General features: G+C 30.0%; 2 protein-coding genes across 2 annotated transcripts; one reads left to right on the forward strand and one right to left on the reverse strand.

Annotated features, from left to right (window-relative positions):
- Positions 1-758: 758 nt before the first annotated feature.
- Positions 759-1403, forward strand: LOC129912619 (uncharacterized). Its single transcript, XM_055990927.1, has 2 exons — positions 759-855; positions 925-1403. The coding sequence occupies exons 1-2, from the start codon at positions 844-846 to the stop codon at positions 1255-1257; spliced, it is 345 nt and encodes a 114-aa protein (XP_055846902.1). The 5' UTR covers positions 759-843; the 3' UTR covers positions 1258-1403.
- Positions 1404-8147: 6744 nt separating this feature from the next.
- Positions 8148-8749, reverse strand: LOC129909206 (uncharacterized). The gene is made up of 2 exons (XM_055986241.1): positions 8628-8749; positions 8148-8550 (listed from the first exon to the last, which is right to left on the reverse strand). The coding sequence occupies exons 1-2, from the start codon at positions 8637-8639 to the stop codon at positions 8188-8190; spliced, it is 375 nt and encodes a 124-aa protein (XP_055842216.1). The 5' UTR covers positions 8640-8749; the 3' UTR covers positions 8148-8187.
- Positions 8750-16556: the final 7807 nt, after the last annotated feature.

Raw genomic sequence — 16556 nt, forward strand, 5'->3', positions numbered from 1 at the left:
ATTCGCTTATTATTCTAAATGATTGTTGTTTTTGCTTACTAACAAAATATGTTTAAATTAATTGTCGAGAACAGAAATACAAGCTGTCATGAATTGAATTGTGAATGAAATTTGGCATAACTATATCAATAAGTTAGTAAGGTAAAGGTTTGTCAGCTTATTTCATTTGTTTATAACTAGAATGATGATTTCATTTTACCCACACAATTATAACAGTACCTATTCTATTGTTTCATAAAACTTATTGTAACATTTCGCAAAAAAAAAAAAATTTCATTCATAATTCATGACAACTTTTGTAGTTCTGTTCTTGTCAATGAACGCCGAACATGATTCAATGGACTTCCCAATACGCACAACAACACTGCAAGCAAGGTTAATTGCCCATAACTGAACTCTATACGTCAAAAAAAAAAAAAAAATAAATATTTAATATATTTCTAACACCACCCACGCACGCATATTTCCAAACTATCAGCAAACTTATAAGTCTGTCTGATGAATTCGTAAAAAAAAAAAAGTTATGCAGCACTTAAACGCAATGATGCCACACACAACACCATCGCAAAAATCAAATCAAAATTGCATTAGAGATTGGTGCGTGACTTCATTTCTATGCAACTGCATATGGATATGTCCCACCTCCTACAAACAGCACACACAAAAGCATAGCTTCATATCGGATTTAAATATCCCAAAAATGGAATCCTAGACTTTGTATAAAAGTAAATTATCGATTACGAACGGAACAGTTTATACTTTCATTTTCATTCGTTGTCAACTCGTTGTTGCTGCCTTCTAGCATCAAATTGATTCGCACAGACTCTCTGGTTCCTATTTAAAATGTTACCTCACGTAAGTCTCCACTCAATCTACTCCTCGGTATCCTTTGTTGTAAAAAAGCTTCAAATTTCGTATACCTAGATTCTCTCAATCGTTCTCGCAATCGTGGCTTGTGCCGTAGCCAAGCCGTCTGGAATTGTACCCATCCTTGGTCCTGGACCGATTGTGACCGCTCACAGCCATCAGTTTGTAGCAAGGACCTATAATGGAATTGTCACACCAACAGTCTCCTTGCTGCCACCACTCGCTGCAACACCAGCTTTACCGGCCCCTCGCTTCTACCCATCGTATTTGCCAACATATCCAACAGGATACTATCCCTACAATCCGGTGTACAGGTACGGATTCAACAATTATCCTTGGGGTGCGTACGGACCAACCTATGTCCGATATCCTCTCAACCCATATTGGTGATGAACGTGTGTAAGTTCAACGTAAGTCGTTATAGGTTAAGTTCCCAGTTCTTAAAACAAAACCTACCATAGAGTAGAACAAGGCAAAAAAATTTGTCAAAATGTGAAATTAAAGTGACGTTAAACAAACAGTTATTGGAGTTTTCTCTTTTCAAAGTGAAGTGACACATGCGGGCTTGGCCAAAGGTTGTAGTCATTCAACAAGCACGATGCTTCCTCATCCTATTTCGTATCCCTGGGCAAATTTTCCTTCCACAGGTGCCCCATTAGATGGTTAAACATTAAAATGCAATTAGCGGAACAATGGCCAAAAGTGCTTAGCCATTATTGCGGTGTCGCATTGCAAGGTTCCAGTTTGACGGTTTTCAACATCCAATTCTAGGTATCAACCATCACCATTGTACACAGGTAGAAGGTGGGTGGTTAGGTACCATCAATGTTAGCTAACTGAAAAGTTACAGACTACCCGGCTGCGGCTCTTTGGTGCCATTCATGTGAGCAGTAGCAGCAGTAGCATCATCATTGGGAGGAGGCCGTTTAAAAGCTTTTAAGGAAATGTTCAGAGGATTCATGGAACGTGAAATTTAATCCATTTTGATCCGTCTTTTGTTAAAGTGGCGGCACATGACATAAAGCCCCTTCTTGTCGGAGAAATGAGCCAAGACATAGGAAATAGGATTGAGTTTGGGTGTGAGACCGTTTTTTGGGTGAAACATACATATTTAACCCAACTCTGCAAAAGAAAAAAAAAAGTCTCTCTTACTTTAAATGTTGCTTCGTGAATTTTTGATAAAAAGAAGTGTGAGTCTGGAATATTATGGGATAATAGAGAGATTAGAGGTAAAAAGTCGAGTGTGACTACATTTAATAGGCGTAAGCTTGAAGGTTCCTATAGGTTTTGTGTGTGGGGAACTTGTTTGTTAGTGTAAGTATGTTTGATGTCGATTTGTATTACAATGCGTTCTTAGTTAAATATGTATTTGTTACACAACTTATAGATAGTGGTGTAATAGTGTTAGGGGGTTTTGTTACAAAACCAAGCCTATTGAGGTTCACTCTAAAGTAAAGTTTGAGTACGATGTTCTGGTGTATTTAACTTGAAAGCCTTTATAAGTTGAATTTATTTATTTTCTGATTTGATTTGGTTTTTCTTTGGTTAAATAAAATTAACTATACGTCTTAGTTTTGTAGGCCTTATATAGGTTTTTGTATTATACCATTTCTGTGGCCAACTGAATGTTGGTATTTTGCATTTTCTTGTAATTCAAGAGTTTCAAGGTCATTCTTCTTAACTCACAGTTGTGTTGTTGGTCAAATTTTTGTTTTAATATAATATGAAAAGACCTCTAAAAACATAATGTATCAAAAAAACTTATTCTTATTATAAAAATTGTAAACACTTGTTTTTTAGTGGCTTTACCTCAATTTTGTTATCTCTTAAACAAGAAAATTTCGGGAAAAAAATTATTAATTGCAACAAAATCATAAAAAAAATATCTAGATATAATTCATCGATCTGTTTTCAAAAACTTAATTCTAGATAACCTTTTATTAGTTTTTAAAATCCAATTTTTTGAATTTTGCCCAGTTGTAATATGGTTGCAAAAATACTTCTGTATCAAAATTTTAGTTAATTTCGATTAACGAAAAAATCTAAATTTAAGAAAACGATTTCAAAAGTACGACTTAATTTGCTATATTACACAGAAAAGTTTTGAGGAATTTTCGAGAAAAATAAGCTTTTCCATATTAGTCATATAATACCACTACCAATAACCAAGAAGAAGACTGGTTTTATAATACAAATTCTATATACCTACTACTGAAATCAGTAAAGTAGAAGAATAAGCATTATATTTAATTATTGATTTAATCTAGCTTTTTACGTATACATACCAATAACCCTTAATTAACAATTTTTAACCAAATTGCATTGGTTTGGGCTGTTGCTCGAAATAGACAGACAGAATTGGGGGACCTACAAAAAGTTTTTTTGGTTTTGCACTGTGGCCCAAACGAATGGTGGTTATTTGTACCTTCATACCTATATTGTACTTTTGAAACAAAAAAAAAAATACTACTACTTGCCATAGAACTGTTTCCTTGAAAATATAATTTTTTGATTTAATTTTTTTTTTTCAAAAATCAATGTAGTTTTTAATTGTCGATTAATATTTCGTTTTGATTGACATACCAAATTTTATTTTGAATATTTGTGAAAATTTGTATACATAGGTATTAGGGTGCTTCTTATATGGTCGAAAAAATCTTTTTTTCGATTTTTTAATGGGACATATGGTATTTTTTTTCCGATTTTAATATTAAAATTTAGGGGTCGCTACCATTCACTAAAGATTTAAGGAAAAAAAAGATCAATTTTCACAAATTTTTTTTTGTTACAATACAAAGTACGCTTAAGACCCGATTTTTCAATCTTCTAATAAGCAGTCAGTTAACTGTCTGTCGAATAAAGATATTAGGCTCATAAAAAATCAGATAAAATCATTGAATTTTTTAATTTAAGAAAGATCACTCAGTTAGCTATTCTACAGAATAACACAAAAAAGAAATGTCAAATTCAAAAACATTCAAAATTAAACTTCATTTTTATTCCGCTGTATTTTCATCAAAATTTTGTTCAAAACAGTTAAAGATTTAATATAAAGTACTTAATTCTGATTACAAATTTTAAAATTTTCTGAGAAAAAAAAAAAACAAAATTTGGTGTATTTTTCAAAACTTTAAATTGTGGTAGCGACCCCTAGAACGTGTTTAAACTGGACCAAAGCTTACCCAATTTATATTTAAGGCAGGAAGAACAAAATGAAAGGGTGTCCCATTAAAATTTCAAAAATTGATTTTTAAGAAGCACCCTAATAGGTATAAATAAAACTACGAGTACGTACATTAAAAAAAAAACCGTTTCTACGATTTTCGAAATTTTGTTTGCTCAAGTTTTTTAGATCAAAACCATTTATAAAGAAGTTTTCGTAACATTTTCGTAACAACACTTTAAAATTTTTTTTAAATCGCTCTAAAACAGGGCTTTCAATTTTTTGTATAGGAAGAAATCAAGTGGCACATCCGTTTAATTACAAACAGATTTAATATTATTTTTTAAATTACCTACATACTTATGAAATTCCTTAAAAAATCATGTTTGTAATAATTTTCTCCTAATTATTTTTCATAAAAAGTTTTAAAATTAGAGATATTTTTACCACAAATAAAGAACGTGTGATCTAGAACCAAAAACTACGTCTTTTTTGTAAAAAAAAACCTAAATTATAATAATAAAGCATTAATATTTGGGAAAAATGTGTTAGATACAAGTGTGTTCAAATTTAATTACATAGTTAGGAATATTTATTTATGTAAGCAACTTTGACTATCTTAACCCATTGCTTTTTTAGTTTTATTTTTTGGTTCTTTTTTTAAGGTTTTTTGTATAAAGATCGGGCTTGGTAGAATACGTACAAATTGAAATTTTTGACGATCAACAGCTTCTGATTTCATGTTACATGAATACAATTAACGATTTCTAAAACACATAACAACACATTACTCTTAGGTATTATATGTGCCCTTAATTATGAAAGTGGACTAAGTCACTCCAAAAAATGGCATCAAATTTAGCCTAAAAATAATTATTATTTAAGGGGTAAAGTTTATTTAAAAGCGAAATAGCAGTAAATAAACTTCTTTATTGCTCCTCTAGTGATTTCATAAAAGAAATATAAATAAATCGTTATAAGAAAATAATTATGTAAGTTTTTCTTCAAACAGTTCAAAAAGTGACTTAGTCCACTTTCATAATCATGGGCACATATTACAAAAAAAAAAAAAAAAAAACAATCTAATTTTTGCTCCTACTTTATTAAAGTGTTTTATTTTATAAGGTCAACAAAATTATACGTATCCCTCGCAATAAGGGTTCATGAGAACTGTTTAATTACTACTGAAAACTTAAAATTAATTATTCATTTTGAAAATTGTCTTAATTATCTTCTTTAGACATTAGACTGCTTGGCTCCCCTTTTAATGTCGAAACATGTTTTATTGTTTTTGATAAAATCTTTTCCAAAAAGCTACCAATTAAATTTCGCTTTCATTAAAATAAAAACAAAAAACAAAATCAATACATATACATTATAGATATTATATAATTTTCAACTTCTTGATGGGTCGTTTCGTTTCAATTAATTCAAACTGTAAACAATTGATTAACATTTTTGCTGATACAGATCAAAACCTATAAACTATGCCCTCCATTATACCTACTTCGGAAAATTTCATCATAATTTCAAATGAAGGCGGGTATAAAGACAAAATCTAAACAAAGCTATCAATACCCCACACCACAATCTTATGTTCCACCATCATCATCCACTCAGCACAAATTAAGATATCTCTCGTGTATGTCTGTTTGTATGAAATTCGCCAAAATTTTAATGTTTTTTTTTTTTTTTTTCTTTCACAATTTCATCGTTTAATTAATGCGTGAAACGCACAAGGATATTCCCATACTCTCTCACAAGTCGCAACAACACCCATCGCGCGAGCTATATCGCATTCAGGCTATTAAGATATAACTGAAAGAAAAAGGCACCATTATTATTTTTGTATCTCTTAATGACACCTTTCACAAGATATCATCCACAATTTCATCAGATAGATATACGACGACGATGAAGAAGTCGAGTATATACCAAAGACAAGGATCAGAGAGAGAGAGAAATACATTGCAAAAGATATCCGCCCAATAAATTAGCAGAGGAAAATTTAATTAATGAAATACACAGCGAAACAGCCAAACTACGTGATCTGGCATAAACTGGGAGTTCTCTCTAATTTAAAATTAAGTCAAGCACACACAAAAAGTCCTCGCCAATATTATTTGCTGGATGTGAGGTAGAGAAGGAGTATGAAGATTGGCAAATGAGTCCCTAAAATGTTCAGAATTCTGGGTATCCTATTTCATAGAATCCTACTTCTGATAGGAACCAAAAGAAGACAAGAAGAAAAAATTACCACACAAAACCCTGGGTTCAAATTGACCATAACTTTATGGACGGGTCCAAAAACGTCCTTCTTCCGACCAACCACCGACACGATGTTGTAGTAGTCATCGGAAGTTCTTGTCCGGCATTCGTAAATGTAATGTTTTATATAGCTATAATTCTTTATTTCAGAGTTTTGTGTTCTTCCGACATAAAAACCAAATAACCGCTGACACAGGACAAAGAATATATCCAAATGTGACCTACATAATATTCGTATTTCGTATAGATACACTGGAACCGTCCGTCAACCCTCATCTCTCAACCCAACGTATGTAATTCAATAAAGATACAGATCAAAGGTTAAGAGGGTTTAGACGATGGCAAAAATGTTGAGAAACAACTTATCGAATGAAGAAAAGTTTTAAGTTTGTATAGACTCAAAAATAATAATAAAAAAAAAACTCTCATCAACGATAAGAATTTTGTCTTGATATGTTTTTGTGGGATGAAGATGAAATTTAATTCAGCTAAGGGGTTATGTTATGAGATGAAATATGATACACATGATTTAGCAGATACATAATAATGAATCGTCATGTTTATATGGTTTAAAAGCCTATTGTGCATGTTGACATATTGAGTGCCATAAAAAATTTCAATTTTTTATGGAGTTTAAGCTCCGAGCATGAGTATGAGGTTAGCGAAATACTTTTCGGAAATGAAATTGCGAGTGTTTTTCGCTAAGTTTATATGAACTTAGCGAATCCAAAATAATTTTCTATTTTGTTTCTAGGTAGTAATATTAGTTTTAATTTTTCTGCTCCGATAGTTTTTGTTTGTTTTTTTTTTTTGGTGTTTCGCTAAGTTAATATCAACTTAGCGCATTCCAATTTGGTTGCTCAATAGTCGCGGTAACTTTGATTTGCTGCATAGTAACGTCAGTTTTGATTTTGTTGCCCTGATTGTTTTTGTTTGTTTTTTGGTTTTTCGCTAAGTTTGCATCAACTTAGCGAATTCAAACTATGTTTATATTTTGATGCTATTTTATTGCTAAATACTCGAGTCAAATTTGGTTTTGTTGCTCTTTTATTTTTGTTGTCTGGATCGTTTCGCTAAGTTTATGTAAACTTAGAGAATCCAAAATAAGTTTCTATTTTGTGTCTATTTTGTTGTTCGATAGTAATGTCAGTTTTGATTTTGATGCTCCTATAGTTTTTGTTTGATTTTTTGTGTTTCGCTAAGTTTATATGAACTTAGCGATTCTAAAATAAAATTTTGTTTTTATTTTATTGCTATATAGTAACGGCAATTTTGTTTTTTTTTGATACGATAGATTTTTTAAGGTTTGGATCGTTTCGCTAAGTTTATATGAACTCAGCGAATACAAAATAAGTTTCTATTTTGTTTCTGGATAGTAACGTTAGTTTTGATTATGTTTTTGTTTGTTTTTTGATGTTTCGCTAAGTTTATATGAACTTAGCGATTCCAAAATAAAATTTTGTTTTTATTTTGTTGCTGGATAGTAACGGCAATTTTGATTTTGTTGATCCGATAGATTTTTTAAGGTTTGGATCGTTTCGCTAAGTTTATATGAACTCAGCGAATACAAAATAAGTTTCTATTTTGTTTCTGGATAGTAACGTTAGTTTTGATTATGTTTTTGTTTGTTTTTTTAATGTTTCGCTAAGTTTATATTAACTTAGCGCAATCAAACTTATTTTGTTGCTCTCTTATTTTTAAGGTTTTGATCGTCTCGCTAAGTTGATATAAAACAAAACACCCAAAAAAAAAACAAAAACTACTGTAGCAAAAAAACAAAAAATAAAGAATTGTGACATTCATCCTTGAAATTTTGTTAACTGTAAAAAAAAAAGTTTGTTCATTTTTCAATGTTTTTATTGCTAAAAGTTATAACTTCAGTCTTTGATTTAAATGATATATTGAGCTGGAGCTGCATAGCTCAAGGATCCCAATGGAGCAAATGGAGCAGTAGCATAATTATAAGCAGCAGCATATCTCAATGGTGCTGAATAAGCTGCTGAAGGAAATCCAAATGGAGCAGCTGTTAGAGGTGCAGCAATTGGAGCAGAAGCCAAAAGTGGTGCAGCAATTGGAGCAGCAGCTAATAAAGGAGCAGCAGCAATTCCATTGTAGTTTCTTGCAATTACTTGGTTACTGGTTGCAGTAACAATTCCAGGACCAGCAATTAGAGGAGCTGAGTAAGCTAGTGGAGCGATTACTCCTGGTTTGGCAGAAGCTGATGCCAAAATAGCGAAGAGAGCAATAATTGTCTGAAAATAACAGATATTGTATATTTTTGTTAATATTTGATAAATATATTTTTTTCCAAAAACTATGCAATACTTACAATTTTAAACATTTTGAATTAATTAAAAAGGTATTGCTGCTGTCTCTTCAAAGTGCAATAATGGAATATAATCATTCACTGCATAAAATATTGTATTTATACAAAAAAAAGTGAATTCAACTTGAAGCCTATATAGTTTTCAAATTAACATTCAAAACGTCACTTCCTTGAAGCACAATTCAGCAAAAAGAAAATAACCATAAAATAAAATGCAGAAATAATGATGACCTTCAGTTGAAAGTGAAGACAGACTTAAATAGCTGTGTCTTGTGTATAGTGGACGTATTATGGTAATTTAGTTCAGTTTTATTTATAATTATTGTTGTGGGATGTTGGGAAATAAAACTGTAACTTTGTTGAATTTTACGAAATAAAACTACTGCAGTTCGGAAAATTAACTATGTACAGATATCAATTGTGTTTTGATGTTATATTCATAAGTCAATTTATGTGAAACAATTAACGTATGAACTTAAAGGGTTGACAGAAGAAGAATTCGCCATATTTGTACCTATTTTATTAAAAACCCGAAATTAGGGGTTCAAATTTTGAAAACTTGATTTTAATTATTTTTTAAGCTTAAATTGTTCAATAAAATATGATTAGTTTCAATATTTGATCAGTTACAGGAAATACCTAACCAATTTTCAGAATCTTAACTTTATGGGTCACTATGGCGTATGTGGAACATTTTCATTTTTGTATTGATACATTTTAACACTGAACAATAACTTTTTTCTCACTGATCAAGGTATGAAATCTGATTCATTTTCATGAGGATATACCAGAAAAATTTTGAAGGTGGTTAATTCTTTGTGTTTTCGTACATAACTGTTATTTTTATAGTAAGGTATACCTAGCAATAAATTTGTCTCTAAAAGTCCACTTCTCAAACTGATAAGATTTTTTCTAAACGGGAACTTAAAATAGATCTGTGTGGCAAAACGATTTATGTGCTGCAATAAAGATTGAAAATTAAGAAGTGTCATCGTTGATGTTGCCAATAACAATGCTGACTGAAAATACTAAAGATGTCGAGTTGGCATGTGGAAAAATACCTTAATATTAGAAACTTTCAGAGGCAAATATCTGTGGACCAAAGACTCGAATCAAGTTTTGATTTGCAGATATGAGTTCACAGTGAACAAACCTATGCATTTAGGTTAAAAAATTAAAAATTTATTTTTTTGAGGTTTTCGGGAAAAAATCAAGGTTAACCCCTTGTCGAAAAAAAATGAATTTTTAAAAATTTCTTCCAAATTCATCGAGTGAAATATTAAATAAAAGGGTCCTCTAAGCTCTATTCAAAACTGAAAACCAAAAGTTGATTAGAGGTGTAGTTTCTAAGTTATTTGCATCCAAACATATTTTCTTACATTTGGGGACAGATATCTGTGGCCCAAAGTCTTGAAACAAATTTTCAAGGTTTACCTCTTAATTTAATAATTTTAATAATTTTTTATTATTTTTGTTATTTTTTCTTCGTTAGTTCCTCTTACGGATACAACAACTTTCGTTCTCACGAGTAATAAAACTGAATAATATTACGGGATCGGGTCAAAATTCTGGCTTCAAAATTCTGCCTTTTTAGCGAAAATTCTGTTTTTCAAAATTCTGCTTTTTTTCTACTCTGTTTTTCAAAATTCTGCTTTAGTACAGGAAAGATAGACTTTTTCGTGGAACGAAATATAGGACGGCTGAATTTTTCAAATCTGAAAGAGGGGTATTAGAAAAGCTTAAGTCCTGGTTTTCGGGACGCCACCCCCCTGGCGAAATCCGCCATTTTGGAAAACGCGAATCGCTCTATATCTTCAAAACTATTTGACCTAGAGAAATGGTTATATGACCAAAGTTCTTGGAAATTTAATTATCTTTTTCTTTGTAATACATTATTATTCTGAGCGGGCAATATTTTTGAGGTTATGTTGTTTTAATTTATTTTTTTTTCGGTTTTTTTAAGATTTAAACATTCCCGGTATTAGTTACATAATTTTTTAAACAGTTAAAGTTATAGACCATCAAATTTCCAATAATTTGATATATTTTTGAATGTCATGCGATGTATGAGTCGAAAGTTATTGATCATAAAACTATAGTCTAAGTACAGGAAAGTTAGTAAAAAAACAGGCATTTTGTGGAACGAAATATAGGGAGGCTGATTTTTTCAAATCTGAAAGAAGGGTATTAGAAAAGCTTAAGTTCTGGTTCTCGGGACGCCAACCACCAGGCGAAATCCACCATTTTGAAAACTTGAATTGGTCTATATCTGCTATACTATTGACTTGACCGAATAAGTTACTCAACCAAAGTTGCAGGCAATATAAATTAGTGATGGGAACTATCGAATGATTTGAACTATCGAATAGTTCATTCATTCATTCATTTATTTATTCGAATAAAAACTATCGAATAAAACTATCGAATAAAAACTATCGAACAAACTATCGAATAAACTATCGAATAAGAACTATCGTATAAAAAAACTATTCAAATGAAAAAACTATCGTTTAAGAAAACTATTCAAATGAAAAAACTATCGTTTAAGAAAACTATTCAAATAAAAAAACTATCGTTTAAGAAAATTATTTGAATGAAAAAACTATCGTATAAAAAAAACTATTGGAATGAAAATAGTAACTAAACTATCGAATGAAAAAACTATTCGAATGAAAATAGTAACTAAATGAATGAATGAATGAATGAATGAATGAATGAATGAATGATTTAAAACTATCGAATGAATGAATATTTTACAACTATCGATAGTTTGATAGTTTTTATTCGATAGTTCCCATCACTAATATAAATATCTTTTCTTGTACATGCACTGTTTTTCGGCGAGGACAACACTTTTTAGGTTATGTTGTTTTATTTTTTATTTTTTCGGTTTTTAATTTTTCTCAGTCTCTATGATGGAAACATAATGTTTAGCATCATAAAAGTTGGATTTTGAATTAAAGCAAAATATGTGTACCACAATATTCTAAGTTTACCGTTACCCACCTTAATAACTCCCTCTCATATCATTTGTTTCTTGTTTTTACGTTACATAAAAGATTTAGCCTTTTTTTCATATCTTATGCAAAAACATATTAGTATATTTTTTGAAAATATTGAAAGGGATTGCTCTTAAAATTCCGTATCTTTGGTTTAAAAATATAATCTTCAAAATTATACCAAATTAATATAAATTTTATGTTCTACAACTTTATTCATGCTAAAAAATTATGTTTCTATCATAGATGCTGAGAAAAATTAAAAAAACCGAAAAAATAAAACAACATAACCTCAAAAGTGTTGTCCTCGTTGAAAAACAGTGAATGCACAAGAAAAGATATTTATATTACCTACAACTTTGGTTAAGTAACTTATTCGGCCAAACCAATAGTTTAGTAGATATAGACCAATTCGCGTTTTTCAAAATGGAGAATTTCACCATGGGATTGGCGTCCCGAGAACCAGGACTTAAGCTTTTTTCTAACCTTTATTTCAGATTTTTAAAAATAAGCCTCCCTATATTTCGTTTCACAAAATTTCGTTTTTTATTTACTAACTTTCCTGTACTTAGACTATAGTTTTATGATCAATAACTTTCGACTCATACATAGCATGACTTTCAAAAATATACCAAATTATTGGAAATTTGATGGTCTATAACTTTAACTGTTTAAAAAATTATGTTACTATTACCGGGAATGTTTAAATCTTAAAAAAACCGAAAAAAAATAAATTAAAACAACATAACCTCAAAAATATTGCCCGCTCAGAATAATAATGTATTACAAAGAGAAAGATAATTAAATTTCCAAGAACTTTTTTCTGATAACCATTTCTCTAGGACAAATAGTTTTGAAGATATAGAGCGATTCGTGTTTTCCAAAATGGCGGATTTCGCCAGGGGGGTGGCGCGCGAAAACCAGGACTTAAGCTTTTCTAATACCCCTCTTTCAGATTTGAAAAATTCAGCCGTCCTATATTTCGTTCCACAATATGCCTGTTTTTTTACTAACTTTCCTGTACTAATTTTCAAAATTCTGCTTTTCAAAATTCTGCCAGCATTATATTTGAACAAAAAAATTCTGCCAATTCTGTTTTTTTTTTATAGCATATGCACTGGCTAAAGAAAAATACACCTCATTAATGTAATTCAACATTAATACTTTCCTAATTTTTTTTATTTGAGTGTCGCAAATATTTTTTGAATTCCATATAGGGGAAGGTGGCCTAAAATGGCCCCCCTAAGGAAAATGTCCTGTATCTCGAAAAACAGTAGCATTCAAACTTAAATGCAATATACTTTTCAAAGTTTAATATATTACTCTTACATTTTTTTCATTAGCGAGTTAAAAAAGTTAAAAAAAGTATTTAATTTTTTTAATTTTCAAGACGTCTACAAATTTCACTGATCAAATTTACCCGGGTAAAATGGCACACTGTCCAAACATACGTTATTTTAAATGCGAAATTGAGTCAAAGGGCTCCTTTCCCATTTTCTTGGAACAAGTGGTGCTTAATCCCCCCAGATCTTTCACCGAGTCATTTAAAACCCAGTTCATGTTGGTTGCTCGTCTCGTTTTTGTAGTTTTTGCAACTTTGAATGTTTTGGATGCTTTTTTCCAGGTTTTTTGACGGAATCAAGGGCTTTCCTCAGTCCAGGACTTCCTCTCTGTACATCGTTCATAAATAGCAACTATTTTCACTTTAAAAAATGAAAATGTGAAAAAAAAATTTTAAATCGCATGTGAAATAGGTATGCCATTTTACCCGAGCACTAAGTAGGCCATTTTGCCCATTTTGAGTTTTTTCAATTTAATTTTTACACCAAAAAAATTAAAATCGTTTTAAACCAACTTATTTCAGTAAATTAATAAGAAATACTTCATGCGTACATACATTAACTTCTTTTTCCAAAATACAATGTTTTTTATACTTTTTTTTTTTGGAAAAAAAATTTCACAAAATTATAACGAGTGTACTTTTTGAGGTGGATAGAGACAGTTTGACCTGTCAAATTTCAAATAATGGCTTGAAGTTGCTGAAATTTCGTATATGTTGGTTTTGCCAGATAAACTAAAGAATCGCGTTCATAAAACTTTCTAATTTTTTTCGATTCTACGATTTCTAGCCAGGGGGCCATTTTACCTTGGGGTGCCATCTTAGGGCACTTTCCCCTACTGACTTTCTTTCAAATAAAATATGTAAACTAATTGGAACCGATGTTGTTTGATACAAAATATTCCTTTTCTTATTCAAATTTTTGAACATTCATCTTTATTTGATAAATTAATGAATTTTTAATTATTTTCGGAAATGTTTTATATTAAACCTTTTCTTAAAATTTTCAAATTTATTCATTCATAAAACAAAAATTACCTAATACGCATTTAAAAAATGACAAATTTTCAAAAAGATGATTTTACAGAATTCTGCAATAAATTAAAAAATTGTTTGGAAAATGTTAAAAAGCGCGCGCTTTTTAACATTTTCCAAACCCTTTTTTAATTTATTGCAGAATTTTGAAAAGCAGAATTATGAAAAGCAGTATTTTGAAAAACAGAATTTTGAAAAACAGTGTTTTGAAAAGCAGAATTTTGAAAGCAGAATTTTGTAAAGCAGAATTTTGAAAGCAGAATTTTGATAAAAGAATTTTGACCCCGGCAGAATTTTGACCCCAACCCTAATATTACCTATCGGCCCGTTTTCTAAAAATTTTGAAGCCAATTTTTTTCAAATTCAAGACTGAAAGTTTTGAGAAAGGTGTGAGAAATGGACTAAGGAAAACATTTCCCAGAGATACTCTAAGCCAATGCTGGTTTGACTGGTGAGATAGATATCACAACAGCTGACATACATTTTGTTAATTTTTAAACTTGGTGAAAACGTTTCTTTTGATTTAAGAACTAAGAATTTAAAAAGTCTACAAAATTATCTTGGGTGTTTTTTTCTTTTAAAGAATTAGTACTTAAAACAATGGTTCCTCAATGATAATTGGTAAAAATGTTTCATTTATAACAGCAACCAGGAATCAGTTTATAAAAATATTTTAGGTGAAAGAGTGTTTTTTTTTTTTGGGAAATAAAGAAAATTCGCTATAAATATAATAGAATCAATGGCATAAATGGTAACCTTATCAAATTTATTAAAAATGATGTCTTTGTCATGGAAATTACAAATAAAATAAGTTTACACATTTTTTTTCATGTGAAGGCGTATTTTTTTAAGGTGTAGAGAAAATGTGGGTCTATTGTGAAAACTAAATAATAAAAGGAGTGTTTTTTCTAATACTCAGTAGTTACTCATTTTTCATTTTATTCACAAAACAATATATTAATAAAAATTACACAAGTAAGTATTTGTTTTTATTGTTTTTCGAATGAAATAAAAAAATGAGTTGTAGAAAAAACACGCCTAAAATAATAAAACTCAGCAAATTTGCGATTGGAATAAAAATCTGAAGTGTCTATAAGAACATAATGGTCAAAAGGCTGTTGTTTTTGTTGAAAAAAAAGTTGAGTGGCCCAAATTAAATTATGTAATAGCGTTACATTTGAAAGGGTGTTTTTTTTCGAAGAAAAGTAAATTCTTTAATTAGCTCCAAAAAGCAAATATTTATTTAGGGTAAACTATCAATTTTTTTCCCACCAAAAAAAAAAAAAACACTCGTTTAACCATGATATTCTCATTGATTCTTACTTTTAATCGCTTTTTTCGATAATCCAATTATTTTTATCTGTAGGTTAAAAAAAAACGCGAGATATGTGAAAAAGTAAAAAAAATAAAATGCACGACTGGGTCGCACGAACTTGCTCTTAGAGTTAAAGTTGCTTAAATTAAAAAAATAAAATAAAATCTAAAATTAAATTGCCCTCCAAAACAAGTATGCAATTTTAATTGATATATTAACATGCATTTTTAGAAAAAAAAATTTCAAAATCGTTAGAGCCGTTTTAAAAAAAAACAAATTTTTTTATAAATAATTTTTTGGAAAAAAGTTTTAAAATAAAATTGGTATGCCATTTTGTAGAAATCACTAATCAACATCTAAAAACAAAATTTCAAAAAACTTCAATGTCCCGTTTTCGAAAATTTGATTTTTCAAAAAATTATTGTTTTTTTAATTTTATTTTTTGTTTATATTTAAATTATATAAATGCTTCTTCACAAAAAGTTTCGTTGAAATCGAATAAGCAGCTTCGGAGATAATCGGATTTGAAAAAAAACCGTTCTATGGCAGGTACCGTTAATAATGATTTTCAAAAAAAAATTTTTTCATTGGAAGACAGAAGATATATCGCAAGTAAAAATTAAAAACATAAATGCTGCAAAAAAAAAAAACAAATAAGAAGTCCTTCATTTATTCAAATATTTGAATTTCGAAGTTGAAAAAAAACTGGTTCACCTTACTTCATACATATTTTCCAAGAATTACACTCAGGCACTCTTAAGACTTAAGTGCTATATTTGACTTAGAAATTTCCCTCTAAAAGCCCTATCCAAGTGTCAAATAATAGCCCCTTTTACTCATTTGTTAACATCGAAAATCCAATCCTTAAAAAAGCTAACGTTTTCTTCATCATCACTAAAAAATAATGCCGTAAATCTAATTCCACAACACGTCTGAAGACTTAAAATACGTAAATAAATCACAAAGTATAAGTCAGCAATTCAAAAAAATCTAAAAAAAAAAACAAATAAAAAAACCGTCTTATATTTCTCTGTGGTGCTTGACACAAGCCTCCATATTATAGAAAAAAAAAAAAAACTCAAACCACCATAATCAAACATCAAGTGACACAATCCTTGGGAAATGTAAATCCGTTGGTAATTTTCATCTCGAGTGTTATGCTGCTTTTTCGTGAAATCAAAGTCGTGGAATCATGAGACGACATAAATTTTGCACTTCCTTGGGAAATTAAGACGCCTCTTGCT

This window comes from Episyrphus balteatus, chromosome 2, assembly GCF_945859705.1.
Source record: "Episyrphus balteatus chromosome 2, idEpiBalt1.1, whole genome shotgun sequence".
Taxonomy (NCBI): domain Eukaryota; kingdom Metazoa; phylum Arthropoda; class Insecta; order Diptera; family Syrphidae; genus Episyrphus; species Episyrphus balteatus.